Here is a 22,409-nt window from a genome sequence, read left to right as displayed (position 1 = left end):
CACCATGTTGTGTCATGTTTCTGCAGATTCTATCTGCGTCCTGGTTTCAGGAAGTTGTGTCTGACATGCAGCCCTAGGCCACTCACAGGACCGAACCCTCACTGATGTGGGGAAAGAGGTTTGTCAGTTTGAGTAGTTTATTTTGACAAACGTGATGTAAAATTTGTGCTGCAGCCTGTCCCAGGAGAGTCTAAAACGCTCCAGTCTGCTAAGCATTAGAGAGAAATCCAAGACCCAGGATGTGTTCAGCTGTGCAGCAGATCGGAGAAAGGATAAGATGGAGCTGTTGAGGGTTTTTGTGGTAGGATTTAGTGATGCTGGGATGTTTCTGATGATTAACGACCACCAATGGTTTCTTTATTGATGGGTTCATCCAGCTCTGTTGCTGTGTTACTGTAGTTACCTAGCTGAGGAAGGTGGTCCAGGAAGTGTCCAGGTTTGGTCCTTCTCTGTGAATGGCTGCCTGTCAGATGCTGTTTAGTCAGTGTTGTATAAATGTAGAGATTATGAAAGCTCTGGTCCAAGAGGCTGTGGTACACTCTCTAGCTCCTACGGTTCCCAAGGCATTCTTGGGTTTTAGCCTAGCGTAGCAACCAGAGGGCATCTATATCAACCAACTTGGCAGACAGATCAAGTTTTAGATCTCACAGACCGAGTCCTCTACCAGTCTGGGTTTACCCGGCATTGGTCTGGATCTAAATAGTGGCAGTGATCAGGTGACAGCCCTCCTCACTGACCTTGAGGACCTTGGGACCTGGTACATTTAGGGTCTAGTGTTTCCTCAAACCTCTGGTTTATAATGGACAATCCACATCTGGCACAGAAGGTCAATAATAAAATGACCTTTCCTGCCACGCCTTTCAGGATGACATCACAATTTTCCACATGAGCACTGATGTCTCCCTGGAGACTGACAGAATCCCCAGCTTCCACCCCTTACAGAACACCTTCCAGAGATCCAGAAAGGCTAGAAATGTGAGCTGGTGCTAGTCTCACATGCACAAACAACAGCCAGAACCTTCCTAGTTTAACATGGAGAGTCTCCAAACCGAGTTGCTCTGTGGAGGAGTGTGACTGATTGTCCACCTGCCACCTCACCATTTGGTAATCCCAAAGCAGAGTCCAGCCACACTCCCCAGGATCAGGGATCCAGAGCCTTACTTTATCTGGCTGGTATTGCATAACCCCAACAGGAAGTGTCCTTCTGTGGCCAGACCAAGCCCCCATAATCTGCAATAAATTTGAAGCCAACACGGAAGTGGCCAAAATTGAAGTTCCACCCTCATCCACTGGGATCTGGCAGCAGAAGCTCGGATGTTAATCATGGAATTATTTGGACAAAAAGGCACAACGTGGTTATCGATTACACTAACAGACCATCCAACCAGTTTCTGCTTCATTTTATCAGTATGTAAATTTATATTTCTGCACTTTATTTTGCTGGTTGAATGGGGAGAAATGCTGTCATTTAACTGCTTGGTCAAATATATTAGTGGGGCTGCATAAGAACCTTGAGCGGGTGCCCAGCTTCTCCTGCCTCCTGCCCGGGAACAGTTGTTAGAGCAGGCGGCTGGCTGTTCCCGTTTCCCGGGGCAGCCGGGCCGTCTCCGATGCAAGTCTGTAGTCAGGCTGGTCGTTGGTGGATCTCTGAGGGAGACCACAGAAACACTGCGGCTCTTTTAGTTGACGCTGTTTCACTTTTGATTTGCTCAACTGCATTTTCTTGCTTATAGTTTGCTGGTTGAATGGGGGAAATTTCTGCGTGTTTACCATAACACTGCTTGGTCTAAGACGGGTTGAAATATGTGTTGTTGTGGCTGCTGGGTTAAAAAAAAGTAGAGCTAAAGATCTGACCGGGGATAGCGGAGGCTATCGAGCGTCGCTGTTCCACCACGGTAAAAGATCCGCCATTATCGACTTGGCTCTCAGCTCCGTGGGGTGTCGACACAGCGGCAGACTCACGGATCTTTGAACGAGGTAGACCCGATACCCTCTGTCAGTGTACCTGGTTATGATTTTGTTACTAAGCAGGCTGGAGGGGCCTTCACTTTGGAGTCACTCTACCACTTTTTTCTTGCTAAAAACATCTGGAGAAACTCTGTTAGCTGCGGGTTAGCATGTAGCAAATATCTCGCTGGAGCAAGAGCTGATGTAAAAGGCGACGGTGCCCGGCTACGATCGCAGCGGTCTCAGGCTCCACTTGTTAATTAACAGCCCCGGTCCATATTAGATCTCCACAGGCGACCAGCATGACTACAGCCTCGCACGGAAGCCAGTCTGCCATGCGGGTGGGATACCCCGGTTTCCTGAGCCCTTCCTATCTCCTTGGGTTAGTTAGTAGCTACATTGGTTCATTTGTTCCAACTGTAACAGCTCCACCCTCAGCTCCACCTCTTTTCCCATTTTTGGATTGTCTGGGTGTGAAGAGATGTGTGACATGGTGAAAATGGCGGTAGTGTGAACCTCCCATTTGGAAACCAAACCTTATATTTCAAGCCTATGGACATGAATATCCAGTATATATGTCAATGGTCCAGACAGACTGTCTGTGGCTAAGGCACAAGGACTGGTGAGCTGTGGTGTACCTGTGAGTCTGGTCTTGGACACACTGATCTCCGTGAGCATCCTCTGCAGCTCGTCTCCTCTCCTGTTGGCCTCAAACAGCTGTTCCTCCAGTTTCTTTATCTGGTTTTCTGATGCCATCTGCAGCACAACACAGGAACTAAGACACAGAACTGCTTTGTTGAAACCAAACAGTTCACTCCCTCCCTGACCTTAGCTTTCTGTAGGCTATCCAGTGACGTGGCCAAGTCGTCCACTTCCATCCTCAGGTTCTGCTTGTCCTTCTCCAGTTTGGCTCTGGTCCGCTGCAGAGCCTCACACTGCTCGCTCAGCTCTGCCACCAACTCGCTGTGTCGCTTCCTCAGTGCTGCAGAAAGCGCCTCTGATTGGACAGATGACTCCTCCAGCTCTCGTTTCAGACGCTGCAGCTCAGCTTCTCGCTTCTTGTTCACCTCCATCTGTTTGTCACACAGAGGCTGTATTTGGACTGCAGCCTTTTCTTTGAGTCAGAATTTTCTGAATGTTGTCGCATGACCCCACTAGGCTGTGTGTGATCATCAGGAGACGTGACGTACCTGTGAAGCAGTGACTCCTCCTGCTTCCTCCAGCCGATCCGTCAGATCATCAATTTCTTTAAGGAGATCTGCTCGCTGCTTCTCCACCTGCCAGACACACGGGCCTTACAGGATGGTAACAGGAAAAACACCAGTCTGGAGGTATGTGATAGAGAGCTAACGAGCTTCAGACCCAAACCTTCAGCACCAGCAGTATAATACTATGGGATGTTTGAACCCTGTAGAAAGTGTAAGGAAAACTGCTGCCAATGGCTCATGGAGATCACCATGGTTACCCCCACCTGTGTCTCTCCCTCTCTGACAATAAATCTAATGAGAGTCAGACAGGAAGTCAGAGTAAATCTTAAAAACATCAGTCAAACAGCTGCTGGATAAATGTTTGGTGAAACTGATTACATAAAAAAAATTCAGTTAATGAAACTCAAAAATAGCAGAAAAACACACTTTATTTAATTGCTTAGATTCATATTTTTAACCCTCCCACTGCCCTAATGGTTGTGACCCCGCGAGGAAAGTTGACCATTGAGCAGGGTTGATGGTTTATCCCTTGGGTCCATGTGGAAGGGGTGAGGTGGTGCTCATATGGAGCTAGGATTGGGACTCGGGATTCATCAACCTACCGGAGAAAATCCTTCTGAAACACCAAAAATGAACTACGGTCAATACAGCAGCGGGGGCTGTTTGGAACTATTCGAAACTACATGAACCACGTCACTTCCCCATTCCATAGGAGTCTATTGGAGTGTCGTAACTCTCTAAAGCTCTGACAGAACCCTGGCCTCCTCTCCCAATGATTGGACAGGAATTCGAGAAACGTGATTGGTAGCTAAGACTCGTGCTGTCATTGGTTCCACCCAAGTTCCTCCCACTGACGCTAGAATTGAGACAAAATGATCTGTAACACTGTAGATTTGAGGTTTGTACCTGTAGAATGAAATGTGTGTTTTGAGAGTTTTGATTTCAAACTTGTACATTGATTTTTTTATTTTGGAAGTCTGCTAGGTAAAAACCGAAAGTTTCATGTTTCTGAATGAATGTTTGATGTTATAAAATGAGTAGTAAATGTACAAAATCAAAATTTCCTGTTACAAAACAAGAAATACATGTACAAATTGAGAATTACAAGTTAGAAAACTAAAGTTACAAGTTACGAATCCAAAGTGACATGTCATGAAACATGTTCCAAGTTACAAAACTTGGTACAAGTTACACTGAATATTGTCCCAATCCTAGCTCCATAGAGCACCACCTCACCCCTGCCACGTGGACTCAAGGGATAAACCATCAACCCTGCTCAATGGTCAACTTTCCTCGCGGGGTCACAGTGGGAGGGTTAAACAAAGTGAATATTTATTTGTAAGTTAAGTACGTATATTTTTCTGGGTTTTCTCTACTTCACATCCTTAGTTTGTAGTACTAATTTAAAATAAGTATAAAATACTTGACATTTTTAACTATGCCATTGTTAACCCAGATAAGTTGAATTTACTTAAAGAGCTAATATCGCCTAAATTAACTTATTTTTGCTGATAACCTGTATAGACGAGTGTCTAATGGTGCTGTACACGTGTAATCATTAGTGTGGCAGTTTAGTGCAACTTACTCTAAATGTAATATTTCAGCCCAAAACCACAATTATATCTCCATCTTCAGGTTAAAAACTCTGCTCCACATTCATGTAGAACCAGCTGATGGCTGATGGATGAGCTGAAAAACGTGACGTTGTCAGCAAATTAGTACGTGGCTGCACTGCACTGGTCTCCAGGTGAGGCAGTCGCACCGCCACCTGGCTCAGCCACTCATCTGCTGATTTGACACATGAGCGCTCTGAGCCGCTCGACCCCTTGAAAAAAAGGCACTCCTCCCCTTTTTCATCGAATGATCGGTTTAACAGGAAATCCTCCAGAATGCTCTCTTTTCTCCTGCGCGGTAAGTCTTGTGTGAGTGCGTGCACACGCTTGTGAACAACTTGTTGTTAGATCGAGAAACTCTGACACTGACAGCAGTGCTGTGACGCTGGACGTCATCAGGCTAGTAGACACACAAGTTTCTAACAAAATGAGCTTTACTGTAATGCACTTTCCCCTTATTACCATGACTTTTAAACAGATTCCTAATCACCATTTTGCCTCATCTAGATTAGAATATTACGGAATACTTTCTCATGGGATCCACCGGTGTAGACTGCCTCTACGGTCTGTTTGTCCCGTCTGTAACGGCCTGTACTTCTGCAGAGCCATCAGCAGGTGGAGACGGTTCTCTGGCCCTTTACAAGCTTGGTTAGTAAATCAGTTCACATTTTTAATTGTTTGATTCTGACACTTAGAGATGAATGCTTAAAAACATTTGTCCAAACACTCTCGGTCATGACCCTGTGCAACTGGGCATATATCTCCCATCTCCTCCGCCTGTAGACGAGAGGCTGGTGTTGACTCAGTCAGGAGAGCGATGAGTGAGCTGAGCGCTCAGCATCATGGGGTTTTGGAACCGAGCAGGGCTTCATGGAACAGATGTGCCATATGTCGTTGTTTGTGGTTCTTTATCGTACACAGAGTAAATAGAGCCTGCTTTTACCTTTGCTGACATGTTTCACCTTCGCCAGAGCAACTATTGATCATGGTGGCGTCACAGTTTATTTGTGGGCGATATCACTCTCTACTGCCCATGTCTTCTCTGTAGATCACCATGTTCCGTGGGTGGTCCAGCATGTATACTCCTTCGTCCCTGTTCATTGTCTTGGGTCCACGCCTCCTTATCTCTAGCACTTCTGATCCGTCTACTTTATCTTTGTGGTTCTGTGTTTATGGTCCATGTTCCTTCGCAGTCTATTATGTGGTTTTCTCTTGTGCAGTGGTCTGTTATGGCTGATTTCTTTATTACTGCTCTTGTGTGTCTGCGACTTGTTTCTTTCTCACACTCTTTCCTATGTTCTATTTCGTGTGCTGAGTTGGCGTCTGGTTTCTACTCGTCATCGTCGTCGTTGTCTTCCTCCACTTATCCGGGTCCGGGTCGCGGGGGCAGCATCCCAACTAGGGAGCTCCAGACCGTCCTCTCCCCGGCCACCTCCACCAGCTCCTCCGGCAGGACCCCAAGGCGTTCCCGGACCAGATTGGAGATGTAACCTCTCCAACGTGTCCTGGGTCGACCCGGGGGCCTCCTGCCGGCAGGACGTGCCCGAAACACCTCCCCGGGGAGGCGTCCAGGAGGCATCCTGACCAGATGCCCAAACCACCTCAACTGACTCATTTCGATCCGGAGGAGCAGCGGTTCTACTCCGAGTCCCTCCCGGATGTCCGAGCTCCTCACCCTATCTCTAAGGCTGAGCCCGGCCACCCTACGGAGGAAACTCATTTTGGCCGCTTGTATCCGCGATCTCGTTCTTTCGGTCATTACCCAAAGCTCATGACCATAGGTGAGGATTGGGATGTATATAGACCATTAAATCGATCGATTTATTGATCGGGTTATCACAGGTTTTGGTTCAGTTTTCAGTTTTTGTAGTTTTTTGTTTTGTTTAGTCATTTTTTTTTGTTGTTGTTTTGCTTTGTTTATTGCCCATGTTGGGTATCTGCAAGTTATTAAAGCCTTCTGTTTGTGTTGGTCCTCTTGTCTGCGGTCTCGCTCTTCTGTTGTTATGTTCACTCGGCGGTGTTCTGATTACTGACATTTTATGTATGGTAGCATGATCTAGTGTCCATAATAAATAATGGTCTAAGTGTGTTGGTTTCCTGTAAGTGTTTATTATAAAAATCAAATCAACTTTATTTATAAAGCCCCTTCCTACCTATCAAGGGAACCCAAAGGTGCTGAACAAAGTGTTAAGAACAACTAAAACACAGTAAAACAACTATTTAGTAAAATTCAGAAATACAAAATTTAAAATGCAATGAGAGATTAAAAAAGCATAAAACAAAAATGGTGAATCTGGACTGGAGGTGGGGAGGGGAGGGGTGATGGAGGTGGCTGACTGCCACGGGTCCAGCTTTGGTGAACTAGTCTGACCATCTATGGCCACCATGAAACCAGCGTTAACACCCGGTGTGAAGCCTGAAGACACGTTTCTAAGAAACGTTTTACAAAAATGTCTGGAGGTCTTAAGCAAATGTGTGGGATGTTTCAGATGAAATTCAGCAAAATCACAGAGCTACTCTCTGCTCAATAACACCAGAGAGGGAGAAACAATTTTATATTTATATGGCTGCATGGTGGCGCAGTGGTTAGCACTATTGCCTCACAGCACGAAGGTTGCAGGTTCGAAACTCGGCTGCGGCCTTTCTGCGTGGAGTTGCGTGTTCTCCTCATGCATGCGTGGGTTTCCTCCGGGTCCTCCGGTTTCCCCCACAGATCACAACATGCCCTATAGGTTATAAACTGTGGGTCGCTTTGGATAAAAGCGTCTGCTAAACAAATAAACACAAATAAATAAATATTAAGTAAAATAATGAATAATTACTCTGTTTAAAGATGCTTCCTGAGAGGAAACATTGGTTGGAATTGCTCCTTTCTAAATGGAAACCAGAAAACTGAACCAACTTCAGCTTTGTTTGAACTTCCACAACACAATTACACCAAGAAGTGTGTGTGTGTGTGTGTGTGTGTGTGTGTGTTTCTCATTCCAGCTGTGAGAGGATTCCCCTGGAAAATAGTTATCTGTCACCCTCAATCTCCTGAAGCTATCAGACCCACCGTGACCCAAGGAGCAGAGCCCAACAATGGAGAGCCTGTCTGGAGTGAAGGAATGCAGTAATTGAGCTGCTCTGAAGATGGAGGCTGTGGAACAGATAAAGACCTGCAAGCCCCTGCATGCCTCTCGCACTGCTCTGTGGCTTTTACAGGGTGAAGGGAATCCAGAGTGGGGGCAATACCACCCAGAGTGGGAAGAAGTGTGCAAAGCGTCCCCTCAGGCCTGCTGCCATCATATTCAACACTCGAGGTAAAACATGCATCTTTTGAAATTCTGGATTTACCTACCGTCACGTAAAGACTCTGGTTGTCTCTAGGAGGGTTGTAACAGCTTATCCACACATGAGAGCACCTTGTTTAAACTAACAGGTACTTAAAGTGTCCTCACTGATGGATTGGTGTTGAATCGATCAGTTTAGTAGAAACTAAACATGACAACGTTTCAGGCATGTTTCTGGGCTGAAACCGTGTTTGCTTTGCTTTTGGGGGCAACGTTTGTGGATCAGAAGGAGTTCCCATCACTAGTAAGTAAACTGTTGCGTTGCCATTCCGCTCCGTTGATGCTTCCAGTGTGAAGTGGGGGTTGGAGCAGCCCGATACTGTACCTCCACTGTCATTCTGCCCTCGTAACTTCAGCTGGTTCAGAATGCAGCAGCAAGGTGGTTGACCGGAGCTAATCGAAGACGCCACATTACACCTATCCTCAAATCTCTTCACTGCCTGCCGGTTCAGTCCAGGATTCATTTAAAAAATCTTCTTTTGTGATGAAATTTTTGAACAGTCTTCCTCCCCACCATCCGAGTGTGCTGCACCACCGCTGTCACCCTGCTCGTGCACTTAGTTCCGCCGATCAGCTCCTCCTCACCGGTTGTAAGGCACGTTCTGAGACCCGTGGGGAAAGGGCCTTTTCTATCTGTGCACCAAAACTCAGGAACTCTCTGCCTGTCCAGCTTAGGCAATCGCCATTTTAAAATGGCATCTGAAAACGCTCTATTTTCCCCTGGTTTTTAACTCTTAAACCTCGGTTTTAGTAAGAAGTCTATCAGCCTTCCCTCTTTCCATCTTGGCTGCTTAATTTTAAACCTGTTGCTTTTTTTGGCTGTATGCAGAGGGCTGCAGAGTGGTGTCTAATATGAAACCGGTCAATTTTCTAACCCAGCAATCATTGAGATCAATGTTAAAGCCTTAGCCTAAAGTTCAATAAACCATCTATTGTTACTTTAACTTCATAATCCGCACGACTACATTAGCTACATGTGGCTCGTCATTGTGGTGTGAAAGTGTGTGTGGATGGGTGAATGACTGATTGAGTTGTAAAGCGCTTTGGGGAGTTGTAGACAAACAGCTGTAGCCCAAGGTTAAAATAATTGTATAATTATGAATCATCATAAGGTTTTTAGCCTACATTTTTACGAAGTCAGTGGCACTCATTCACAGTTTAGTCTCAGAACAGCCACAAATAAAGAAAGGTACCCAAACATCCGAAATTTGGGAGTGCGACTGGACTCAGCCCTTAAATTCGACGCTCAAATCAACCAGGTTGTGCGATCGTGTTTTTTAACTTACGCAGACTAACCAAAATGAAGCCCCTGCTGTCCAGAGTACATCTAGAGACTGTCACACATGCTTTTGTTATTTCAAGGCTCGACTACTGCAATGCGCTGTATGCCGGCCTTAGTCAGGGTGCGGTAGCTCGCTTGTAGTTAGTGCAAAACTCAGCCGCTAGGTTCGTGACAGGCACTAGGTGCAGGGAGCATATCACCCCTGTGTTGGCATCCCTTCATTGGCTGCCTGTGCAATATAGGGCACAATTCAAGGTCTTGGTGCTGGCATACAGGGCCTTACAAGGAACTGCTCCAGCATGTCTTGGCAACCTTTTGCATAGGCACGCCGCCTCGCGGGCCCTTCGCTCAGCCGGCAGGGAGCTGTTGATCGTTCCACGCACTAAGTGCAGGTCACGGGGGGACCGTGCGTTCTCGGTGTTGGCACCTGCACTTTGGAACCAGTTGCCTTTGGTGGTGCGTCAGTCACCCTCATTGGAATTTTTAAGACTCGCCTTAAGACCCATTTTTTGTCAAGGCATTTCAGGTTTAGCAAATTTTACCCGGTTTCGATGCCCCGGCCTCTTAATCTTTTTCTGGATTTTATTTTTTGCTTTTACTCTCCTCTTTTAATGGATTTTATGTTGGTTTTACGATTGTTATATTTTATTCTGATGGTTTTATGTTTTTATTGTGTTGTGTTCAGCACCTTGGGCGTCTGCATTGGTTGCAGAAGGGCCTTTATAAATAAATAAAATCCTCCCAGAGGATCTCCTCCAACCATCCAACAACAGTTTGGTGATGACCAAGGTCTTCTCCAGCATGATGGAGCACCTGGCCAGAAGGATGAAGTCAGAACTTTGTTGATCAGTTACAAAACAACATGTTGGGTCCAAGTCGAAGAAACTCCCTAGACTTTTATCCCACTGAGAAATTGTGATCCATCTTCCAGAGGCAAGAGGACAAACACAAGCCCACAAAGCACTGATGATGAAGAACGTGCTCCATCAGACATGATCTTGGCCAGAAGATGATTGACAGCAGGTCAGAGTGAAGAACAGACCAATGCTGGGGATATTAAATGGTAAATTGCCTGCATTTGTGCAGTGCCTTCGTAGGGTTCCTCAACCCCCCAAAGCGCTTAACAACACAATCACACATTCACACCCTGATGGGGATGAGCTACAATGTAGCTACAGCTGCCCTGGGGGGCACTGACAGAGGCGAGGCCTGCTGAACACTGGCGCCACCGGTCCCTCCGACTACCACCAGCAGCCAAGGCGAGTTAAGTGTCTTGCCTAAGGACACAACAGCAGCATCAGAGTCGGGATTGAACCTGCAACCTTCTGATCACTGGACAACCCGCTCTACCTCCTGAACTGCTGCAGTCTTAACTCTTTAAAGAACCTTAATTTTCAATGAAAGCCTGAGAAACTGATTGATTTCTGTTTCAGTAACCATAGAAACATCTGACAAAAACATCTAGAAACACTGAAGCAGAAAACCTTTGGCCACAGACATAAACTACAGAAGTGAACCCCAGCCCTAAAACTATTGTGTTGTTGTTTCACCAGACGAGCCATTCCACCTTATCTGATGAGAAAGAAAGAAAGAAAGAAAGAAAGAAAGAAAGAAAGAAAGAAATCTTTTCTATAGCGACTCTCAGGATAAAAATCACGAGGCGCTTTACAAAAACAAAAAATATAAAATATAAATTTATTTTAAAAAGTATTGAAATGTGTTTAAAATGAGCAAAAATAGACAGTTGTGATGAAAAAATGTAAAGAAAGAGAGAGAGTGAATAGGAAAAACAGAAATCAGTGGATCCTGGGGAAGGCGAAATGGGTGGCGAGAGCAGAACAAGGACAGGGTGATGAAGGTCACCAAAGCCAGCTTGAACAAGTGAGTCTTCAGCTGCTTTTTAAATGAGACCACTGAGTCCACTGATCTCAGGCTCAGGGGGAGAGAGGTCCAGAGTCTGGGGGCCACAGCAGCAGATGATCTGTCACCTTTGGTCTTTAGCCTGGTGCTGCACAACCAGTAGGCTTTGGTCACTGGACCTCAGGGACCTGCTGGGGGTGTAGGCACTAAGAAGATCACCAATGTAAGATGGTGCTTGTCCATGTAAGGCCCTATAGACCAGAACCAGGATCTTGAAATGAACCCTGAAGTTGACTGGCAGCCAGTGAAGCTGGAGGAGAAGCGGGGTGATGTGGGTGTGTTTGGAGGACTTGGTCAGAAGCCGAGCACAGGCATTCTGAACCACCTGTAGACGGTTCAGGGAGGTTCTGCTCAGACACGTGAAGAGAGAGTTACAGTAGTCTAAGCGTGAGGAGATGAAGGTGTGGAGAACTGTAAACTCATACTTTACCTTGGCTCTCATAGCCCGCTCTGCCTCCAGCTCCTCCTCCAGCTCCTCAATGCGAGCCTAAAACAACAGAATGACAGATTTACACGAGCAGTGGAAGAAACAACCTGATAAACCACTCAGCTGGGACAAGAGTATTTTTTCCTCAGGTACCAATTTGGTAGCCTGGCCAGCCAGCCTCATGCTTCCTTATGGGAAGTGATCTCTGCCGCCACCAGCCTTCACATTTACCCTGACCCAGGATGGCGGGTTCTGTTTGGTCAGCAAGTCCAACAATCGAGGAATCCTTTCTGTTTACCTAGTTTTTCCACTTTTCTCATTGTTTTTAGTTTAATAAAAAATAAAGCAGAGATTTTTGGGGTGAATTTATACCATCAGGTTAGATTTGAATACATTTTAAACCTGGTGGGATCATCTCATTTTCATCATGTCCTGATACATAAACCTCAAAGCTGAAAGAGGGTGGGCTTTCCTCACCAAGAATGCATCTTCAACTGATCACCAACAGAGATAATAACCAGATACTATCATCTCTGATTTCTTCAGGGCTAATAAGAGATACACTTCTGTCCCGTATCCTGCATGTAGTTTTGGAACCAGACAGTAAACGAGGTGGAAAGCCCTGCCTGCTAACCTGGACACTATCATAGATGTTCCCTCTAGAGTTGTATGCACCATAACTGGAAATGTCTTGAATAAAACACAAGTTTCATATATGAGCATTTTTCATTGATCGGTATGATGGTACTCAGATCCTGACCCCTATTGTTGACCTTCTCAACAGGTTTAAAGGTAGAATATGGAGCACGAACACCAAATTAAAGATTTTATGGGCTCAGAAGCAGCTGCTTGACTTGCCGAGTCTGCCATCTCCACAGTGCCAGCCTCGCTGTACCGAGCGGACTGTTTGACAACCTGTAATGGTGCCCTCTACTGATCAATCAATCAATGAATCAATCAATCAATGAATCAATCAATCAATCAATCAATGAATCAATCAATCAATCAATCAATCAATCAATCAATCAATCAATCAATCAACCAATCAATGAAACTTTATTTGTATATAACCCATATTCCCATCTCTACCCCTACCCCCACCCCATCCCACAACCCATTTGCCAGGCCCACACACACACACACACACACACACACACACACACACACACACACACACACACACACACACACACACACACACACACACACACACACACACACGCACGCACGCACACACACACACACAAAACCTAAAGAACAGCATAACACTAGGCTGAGTTCAGATGGGTTAGCTAATGAATGACACACCATCAGGTGAGCCATCTGCCTCGGAAGTAGCAGTGGATTGACAGCGGCAGCCAAGGCACCAACCCAGGGCGCCCAGGGAAGGAGGGCGGAAACCCCCACCACCACCTAAGCACATCCCTAGGAACGCCCAGGCCGTCACAGTCGACCACCACCCCCGAGGCAGAGGGCCCCACAGAGGAAACACTGGTATGATTAAAATAAGTAAAATAAAAAATAAAAAATACAAAAACAAATTAATAACAAATAACAATATTAATATTAATAATAATAGCTAATGAGGATGGCAAAATAACTAATAACTAATAAAAACGGATTAAAGAGATAGTAAAGCACTAAAACATAAATGTCTAATACCACTAAAATGGAAATAATAAAAGAAATGTATTAGTTAACAAAACAGACAAGGCAGCTAAAAACAGATATCAGCTAAAAGCTAAGCTCTTAAAAACAAACATTCTCTTTGACGCTGAGGTCCTCTGGCAGCCTGTTCCAGAGACGAGGGCCTTAAAATTGGAGAACGCCTTGCCATGGGTATGTGTCCTGACTCTTGAAATCACAAGGAGACGGCTGCCAGAGGAGCGCAGAGGCTGCGAGGGTTTGTGAAGTAAAAGCAGTTCCGACAGATAAGAAGGCCCAAGACCATTAAGACACTTATAAACCATTAAGAGAACCTTAAAATCCATCCTGAAACATACTGGGAGCCGATGCGGCCATTCTAAGACTGGTGTAATGTGGTAGGTGTAAGGATGTAGGTTTGATCCCGGCTCCCACCGGACAATGCTGCTGTTGAGTCCTTGGGCAAGACACAACCCAGCTTGCCTACTGGTGGTGGTCAGAAGGACTGATTGGAACCCATTAGAGATGAATAAATCCTATCTGGACATCCCTGAGTTCCGCTAAATGTTTTAGAGAACATTCGTACTTGAACGTGCAGCAGCAAGGTAAGAACAGCGTGAAAACAGGACTAAATACTTGGAAAGTCACTTTGTGGCATTTAGTTTTCAGTGAGGAAAACATCCCATTTATGAAGGGGGTGGGGCTTAAAACTTGTACTGCAGCCAACCAGTAGGGGGATCATCTTCTGCGTCATGTTCCTACATCTAACTATATGCATGTGAACTGACCATAGCCCCGAGTAAACGAGATCAACTGGATTAGAGGCCTCTCTTTACTTCCACAAGATCTTCTAAACTCATTCATCCACAATCAGCCCAGCCTCTCCAGCTAAACCCGTCAGAACATTTATCTTTCCTGCTGATAAACCTCTACTGCGCCCTTGGCTGTGTCCTACCGTGTTGTGTCATGTTTGGTGCTATCTGCAGATTCGATCTGGGTCTCGGTGTCAGAAAGGTGTGTCAGACATGCAGCCCTGGGCCGCTCACAGGACCCACCCCTCACTGACGAGGTGAGAGAGGCTCGTCCGCGACACAAAACTCCACGCAACAAAAGCTGTTGTCAATATCTTTGATCAGCCAAAGCAAAACTTAGTTTCAGATTTCCAACAAAAAGGCAATGAGATGGAAACCTTCCTGACTACGTTAACAATCTAAACCCAAACAATGAAAAATACTCACATGCCAGTGAAGCACTTCTGCAGAGAGAACAGCCATAGTGAGGCAGCAGCAGCCCGACTGACTGAATGAATGTGAGTGATGGGCTGGCTACCAACCCCCACCCCCCCACCCCCACCCCACCACCACGCGCACACACACACACACACACACACACACACACACACACACACACACACACACACACAGCTTCTCTGATGATCCCCTCTGACATGTCCACACCCCCTCTGCATGCTCGGCCTCTCTCCATCTTCCTGACAACTCACATGTGTGTTTCTTGTTACATTCCCACCTTCAGCAGCTTTAAAACCTACAAGTCCCAGAAGAAACAAAAGAACAACAATCTGTAGAACACAAAAATGTCACAGCAATGTTATAAAGTCTGATTGTGATTTAATTTAAACTCTTCTGTTTTTACATTTCTCCATAGTGACTAAAGGGCTGTTATCTCTTTTTGAACAATGCCACAAAAATGACCCAACATTTTGACAACTAACTGTATTATTTTATGGCGTTACATGCAAAATCTTGGCCTAAAGGTACAATATGTAAGAATGACACCCTGTGGTCAAATTTGGTTACTGCAGGCCATTTTTCTAAACAAAAACCCACTCTCTTAGGCTACGTTCACACTGCAGGCAAAAGTGCATAAAATCCACTTCTTTCCCCACATGCGAGCCACATCTGACAGTCTGAACGGCACAGATCCGATTTTTTTTAAATGCAATCTGTGTCACTTGAATATGTGGTACTGATTCCGAAACAAATCAGACGTTTTTGAAAGCGACTGCAGTCTGAATGGTTATGTTACATAAAATCAGTCTCCCACATCACTGAGTCAGCAGGGGTGAGCGTCGTGTGTGGATGTTCCTGAGGAGAAGCACAGACAGAAGGGTGCAGGAGTCTGTCAGACATCTTAATTTAGGTTTAGGAAGTACAAATGCAGGAGAGCATACGGGAGGTGCTGCTAGAGCGAAGTGAAGCGTTTCACCTGTCTTCGTCTCTGTGAATGGGGGAGGGGTCTCGGTGAATGAATTAATACAGAAACAATTTTGGTTAATAATAATTCAGGAAGACGGTGGGAACAAGGAGTAAAATAGTTTACAGATTTTTAAACACTTTCTAGCCCAAAACGGAAGAGTTAACAGGTGTGATCCTGTGGATGAGCTGTCAGTGAAGGCACATCACAGCTCGAGCTAGGCATTGCAGAACTCCGCCGCTCCGGGTTTCTCCACTGAGTGTGGCTTCTTTTCTTCTGTGCTTGTGGGTTGCTTTGGGGCCGTGAAGCATTCACACCGGAGAGAGTTTGATGTCGCATTTCAGTCGTAGTGTGAAAAGCCACACAAAACAAATCAGATTTACTCAAAAATCGGAATTGAGCATCAATCAATCAATCAATCAATCAATCAATCAATCCATCCATCCATCCATCTATCTATCTATCTATCTATCTATCTATCTATCTATCTATCTATCTATCTATCTATCTATCTATCTATCTATCTATCTATCTATCTATCTATCTATCTATCTATCTATCTATCCATCTATCCATCTATCCATCTATCCATCCATCTATCCATCTATCTATCCATCTATCCATCTATCCATCTATCCATCTATCTATCTTTTTAAAGAACTTTGTTACAGCGATTGAGTTGAAATCTTTATGATTTGCTTGGTTAATTACCATCAGGGGCTACAGCCATTTTAGCCCTTCAGTTTGATTATATTTTTATTTAGTGCAGTGAGTTCTCTCACACGCAGTATAGGGTTCTTTTAATTTTATGCTTTTTCGCACCACCTTTTTGCATCTCACGCAGAGAGGGTTGCATCCATTTCTTCGCTTAGAGCTAATTCACATAATGCCTACACATAGTACTTGCAGGTACTCACAGTGATAGGTTTATATTTGTTTGTTGATTTGCATGAGGCACCATTTTGTTGTGTCTACAATGAAGTGCCCTGTGCTGTGCTCTCTCATCCCTGCTGAGTTCGAGATGATCCTGCTTCCTGAGGGTGGACCCGTCATCAGAATCTACTCCTCCTGGTTGGTGCTCCTGCTCGTTGGACCTGGACGTCCGTTGGTTCCGGCATGGCTGCTGGGATACTTCACTCGCTGGGACGACCTGTCTGCTGCTCTTCCCTTTTGCTGGATTACGATAAGTGCTATTACACAGATCAATTTGCTGTTTGGAATGATTCCAGACCCGTGGAGATATAAAGTTGCTGATGCTTCAATTTTTGCTTCCATGGGAATATCTGATAATCTACTGACTTGTGTGCTTCTCGAGGAGTATCCGAGACTGTTCTTCGGTGTGGGGTTCATACCTCACCACTGTTGGCCTCTTCCTGTGGGATTGCACCCTGCTTTGTTGTCGGGGTCCTTCATAACTCTGGTTTGTTCAATGACCAGGTGGTCTCTGGACGGACCACCGTGCCCTTGAAAAGGGGAGTATGTAACGTGATGAAGGAGCTATTTCCACCAAGGTTATTTAATCTTTTCCACAGTCCCTTTGACGCAGTGCCAGAGTGCATGAAACAGCCTCAAGGTCATGCATTCACTTCTAAACTGTTTACTTTCCATCAATGAAGACAGAAGATGAAGAGACTCTTTTCTTTTATTAAATCAAATAACTCTATTTTCAATAAAGCTAATCAAAACAACTGTTAGTCAATACTACAATGTGACCGATCTGTGAAATCACAATGTTATGATTAATATGTTTTAATAAGTAAAGGACTTATTCTAGTCACTAGACACACTGATACACTAAGGTAAATAATCACATGAACCATTGCTGTTGCAAATCCAATCAGAATCGTCCTAGTCTGAAGCGTGGCAGAGTCTCTGTGGTGTTTATTAAATCTGTCAGCTTTGATTCGTCCAGAATCATAAACATCCAGATTAATAAAACAGTCCAACACCATTTTCAAGTTCAGTATTCAACAAGATCTCAAGATCCCCTGAAGTTCACCGCATGCTAAGTGAAGTATGGACAGGCCATCTATACTCTTCTTTTTAAGCTAAGAACTGCCAAGCTGGGAACACCTGTCGTTGTTATCAACAAACAACGGTTCCTTCAGAATAAAAGCTGAACTCGCTGACCCAAGGAGGGTCCCTTTGACGCTGTGAAACACCTGTCGCTTTTTACCTGGAGACAATCCAAAGACTGGCTTGTCGTGCTGTCAACGCTGTTTCATCGGCTCCAGTACCAGAGGAAGGTCATGAACCTGGCATCCTGATCTGTACGGGAGTCTCACTGAGGGTATGTGGATGCGACACAAATGGCGTCTCATGTTTTTATGACCACGGTTCAAACGTTGATCAATTAGGAGCAAAACATCATCTCCCACTCAGACTTGCTTCTCCAGAAACGGAGGTTCTGAACTGACATCATACCAACACACACTCCATCTCACACTTCATTCCAACAAACATCCATCATTAGAGAGTCAGTCTTGTTAAACAGTTTAAAATCATTTAGATAATAAATTTTCCTAAATGTCTGAAAGTCTCTCAGTTCATGCAAAGTTATTTAATTTCTCTGTAATAAAAAGAACCAATCTTCTGATTTAAATAACCCAGTGTCCATTAGATGGGATCCATACTAGATATGGATCTTTAATGTCTATGGTCATTAATTACATTGTAACTCTTTAACACTACAAAAGGAACAAAACAGTTAGAAGTTTTTCTTTAACTGTAAAACATTTTAAGAAAAATCTGATTTCTTCTTTCAGTTGTACCCCCGACTAAGCAAACATTATATTTAGTGAATACATGATTTGTCTCATTGTGTTTGGACTATCTTGGACACACTGACACCACCATGAAGGTCTTCAGGCACTAACCTGGAACTCCCTGTTCCTCTGCTGCAGGCCTGCGTTCAGGACCTCCTCTGACCCCAACCTGGCAGTGGTACTACTGATCTCCAAGTCTTTCCTTCAGAGACAAAGACCATATGATAAAAAGATCAACCTTCAGAGCCATTTCTACAACTGAAACCATTTTGGTGGGAATCCCAAGAAGAGAAGCTGCCAGTCACTCAGATGGTTTTTCCTAAAGTGACAGAGCCCTGGAACGGCTCATTGTGGAAGGTCCTAAAACCGTCCAAAATAAAACGGCTCAAATCTCTATGTGACAGGGATCCAGTGCAAAAAACTTCTCAAACATGTTTTGTATGGACCACGGCACCATTATACCGTAAGAGAATAAGTCAAAACATGTCTGCTTTTAACAACAAACTGCAGCTTTGAATCTGATCTCTGGAAAGTTTCACACCTTCTGATGAAAACAGCTGACAAGTGCACCATGACAACAAACAGTTCTGAGGAGGGAGGGGAACCATAGCTCGCATTAACCAAGGTCTCCCTATAGTTTAAAGGTTGCGGTTTTGCACTTCTTTGGAGCCGATCAAGCTAATGGAACATGAAGTACGGTGATCCACCAGAAAGGTCAGAAACACAGCAGCCTTTGTTTGAACCCACCAGCATGACATCATTCTGATAAAGCTTCACTAATCCGACACATTTTTTCTACTAGACGTGTCATTCATTTTTATTAAAGTTGAGGAGGATGCTCAGACTGTAGGGGTCTTTTCTGACAGATGGCTCTTGTGTTTAGTTTATTGGGGGAGGATAGCAACGTCCTACTGAAGGCCTGGACATACAGACTCTCTGCTCTTACGCCTGAGGACACAAGCATCTCACTAAAGTAAATATAGGCCTAGTCTCTATAAGATCTGATAGAAGCAGCCTTGATTTCAGAGGAAACATGACTGAAAGTTGTTAACTTCACCAGTTGAAACTTGTCTCCATGACTGCTGCTCCATGTGGGCTCAGATGGCAGCCTGCTCCATGGCTAGCATGAATGTTTATGATTATAGAGGTGGTTGCATCACGAAATCTGACTGGAAGGTCTGGATCTTCTTTGAAGCACCTGTGACTAATTACATGTTTAGAAGAACTCCACAGCGATGAAATGAATCCTCCCCTGTTCCTCGGTTAAGGGCCCCCCCTCCCCCCCAGGTGTAGATGCTAACGAGATAAACGTCACATGATCTCTGAGATTCTCGTTAGAGAAAAGTGAAGACAAAAGAAGAAAGGAAGGCCTGTGGTGACTTTAGGGTGTGTGATCATCAGCACCTGCTCCCTCCTCCTCTCTGCTTCTGGCTCTCAGCCTCCCATCCAAACTCTCTAACTGTAGAACGGTTAGGGCTAGAAGAGGTCTGATGCACACTGAACACGTTTCATTCCGCTCACTTCTCAAGCAGTAACCAGTGGATTCAGCCCACCGGAACCTGCTGACGCGTCTCACCTGTGTTGTATTTTATTTGGGCTCCTTTTCTCCACTCTGCCTGATGATCAGCAGCAGTTCTGTGTGAAGTTCTCCAGTCTGTCTTCCTCCCGGTTATGACCTTGCTCCTGTTTTTCCTCGCCCTGTTGGACTCTACAACGACCCCCCCTTCTGACAATGTCTTCACCTGCTGGACAGATTTTGCTGCTGGATGAGTATTCCAGTGAAACCATCCTGACATATCTGGTGAAGGAGAAGCTGAGCTGCTGACACATCATGGAGGAGCTTCTCCTGAGCGTTGGTGACTCCCGCCAGTTCTGGACAGTTGATGAGTCCTTTAGAACATGTCCTCTGTGTCATGGTCGGCGTCTGCGTCTCCCTCATGTGCCTCCTTGTGTTCTCCATCCCCCTGTAGGATCCCCTTATGTGTCTCTTTGTGTTGCTCATGTGTCCCCTTGTCTGCAGCCCCTCCAGGTTCTCCCCCAGGTATCCCCCCAGGTCCTGTGCTCCCGTTGGTCTCCCCTAGTTACCTCTCTGTAGTTTTTCTATAGGTTTGGCTTTTCATTTAATTAGTCTCATTTAGTGTGTTTCTTTCCCCACCGGTTTTATAGTTCTCCTTCCTCCTTCCTCCTTAGAACATTAGTTATTCATCTTGCTCTTCTTGTCTTTAGGTTTTGTTTTTACTCTTAGGTCATGTTATTTTCCCCTCCTCAGCTCACTTTCCTCTCCCAGATTAGTTAAATTGATTTCACTAGGTTTCTCTCCCAACGCACCTGCAGCTCATCTCCCACTCATCCTGCCCCGGCGTATTTAACCCTGTCTGTGTCTCAGTGTGGGATTGGTTCATTGTACGTGTCAGCGTTGTTTAGTCCTCCCCCCCGCTTAGCTCACTAGGATTTTGTTGGCTCTGCCCTCCTAGGAATTTTTGGCTTTGTGCTCCATTTGGTTTTCTTAGACTCATCATCTTAATAAAGATGTCTAACATCCTCTCCTGCTTCGAGTCGGTCTGGGTATCTGCATTTTGGGTTCTACTCCTCCTCCCCCAACCCTCAGCGTGACACTCTGCTTTGTTGGGTCCCCTGTTCCAGATCATCTAACATCCAGAACAACGTTTCAGAACGTTTTGTCAGTGCATGTTTGACTGGAAGTGCAAGACTTTTTATTTTATTTTATTTTATTTTAAAATGAGGTTAGAATATTTTATAGGCAGGTTTCAAAACCCCTTAACAAGACACTGCATGTTCTGCTGAACCGAACTTCATATCATGACCGTAGAGGAAACCATTTCACCAGTTACCTCCATGTGTCTGATTCCTGTGAAACAGGTTCACTATCACAGTTATTGGTAGCTTCAGTACTAAAGTGAGATCCTCTGCTCTGAGCCGTCGCAGACAGACGTTATAACGACTGAAACAGTAGAGGAGCCTCACCTTCTGATGAGATCTTCCAGACCAGTCCTCATCTTCTCCATTTCTCCAGAACCCTTCAGAGCAGATCCACTGTCTCCTTCCAGCTTCCTCCTTGTCTGAAGCAAAGATACAGGCATAGGCGTCATTTTAACCGGGGACGCCAGGGACATGTCCCCGGCAAAATTTGTGATTGGCAGCTGTGGCCGGACCTTAATAAGCAGTGACTTAAGTGAAGCAGGCAGGTCGCGCTAGAAAATTTCGTTTAAAAAGACATCATAAATGTTTTCCCCCATCATTTTTATTTATAAAATATGAAGTAAAAACTCACAATTTAATTTTCATTCATTTGTCATTAACATGTAGTCTACAACCGTGCGTTAAGTGGACCATCTTCCAGTAAAAGCAAAGCATCCAGCCCACCTCTCCAAATGCATAAAATGTGCATCAGCCGCTAGTTAGGCGCACCGCGCACACCGTCAGCTACGTCAGCCCAGACAAGAACAGAGCAAATAGAGAAAGAATAAAGGATAATTGTGTCTGGATGTGGATGGAGATTACATTTTACAGCAGCCTGATCATCATTTAAATACATAAACCATCACCTGTCTTCTAGTCCACGCTATCAGCATTATTTTAATTGGTGTGTGTGTGTGTGTGTGTCTGTGTGTGTGTGTGTGTTTTCCACTTCAAACACTGGTCTAACCAACCAGACCAGCGTGTCCAGTAACATATTAATGTTACAATTAAACAGTTTCACTTCATATAGGCTAGGAACGTTTCACCTGCCGTGGCCCGACCGCTTCTGCTCCACATGAACTTTGTGCGTGATCAAATGTCTCTACGCGTCATGCGTCTCCATATTAGAGACGGGAACAAGCGCTGTTCAGCCAAAGTTTCATAATTTCATAAAAAGAACATTTTTCCAAGTGACACATCCCTCAGAGAGACCGCGTTTCCAGACTGTTTCAGTGGGAGGAAATCTCATCGCATGCACCATGGTTCTGCGCTGCGCTGCGAACCCCAGATCTTCAGCCCACTGTCCACCGTGGGCGCTCCGAGCCGCGCTGAACACAGTGTCCAGTATAAAGCTCTG

The 22,409-nt window shown here is 45.0% G+C and overlaps 1 protein-coding gene across 3 annotated transcripts in view; it reads right to left on the bottom strand.

The window, feature by feature from the left end:
- Positions 1-22,409, bottom strand: part of LOC107396504 (myosin-16) — a 71,397-nt gene that overhangs the window by 22,086 nt on the left and 26,902 nt on the right. For 2 of the 3 annotated variants that reach the window (XM_070545480.1, XM_070545479.1), the window contains exons 4-9: positions 21,338-21,432; positions 18,464-18,554; positions 11,733-11,789; positions 3,138-3,224; positions 2,775-3,020; positions 2,586-2,703 (exon numbers count right to left, since the gene is read on the bottom strand). In XM_070545480.1, coding sequence (XP_070401581.1) covers positions 2,586-2,703; positions 2,775-3,020; positions 3,138-3,224; positions 11,733-11,789; positions 18,464-18,554; positions 21,338-21,432 — 694 coding nt within the window. Of the gene's footprint in view, positions 1-2,585; positions 2,704-2,774; positions 3,021-3,137; positions 3,225-11,732; positions 11,790-14,611; positions 14,713-18,463; positions 18,555-21,337; positions 21,433-22,409 lie in introns of those variants that run through there. The other variant, XM_054739864.2, reaches the window with a different exon arrangement.

This window comes from Nothobranchius furzeri, chromosome 16 (genome assembly GCF_043380555.1).
Source record: "Nothobranchius furzeri strain GRZ-AD chromosome 16, NfurGRZ-RIMD1, whole genome shotgun sequence".
Classification (NCBI taxonomy): domain Eukaryota; kingdom Metazoa; phylum Chordata; class Actinopteri; order Cyprinodontiformes; family Nothobranchiidae; genus Nothobranchius; species Nothobranchius furzeri.
This window is presented reverse-complemented; position numbering and strand designations above follow the sequence as displayed.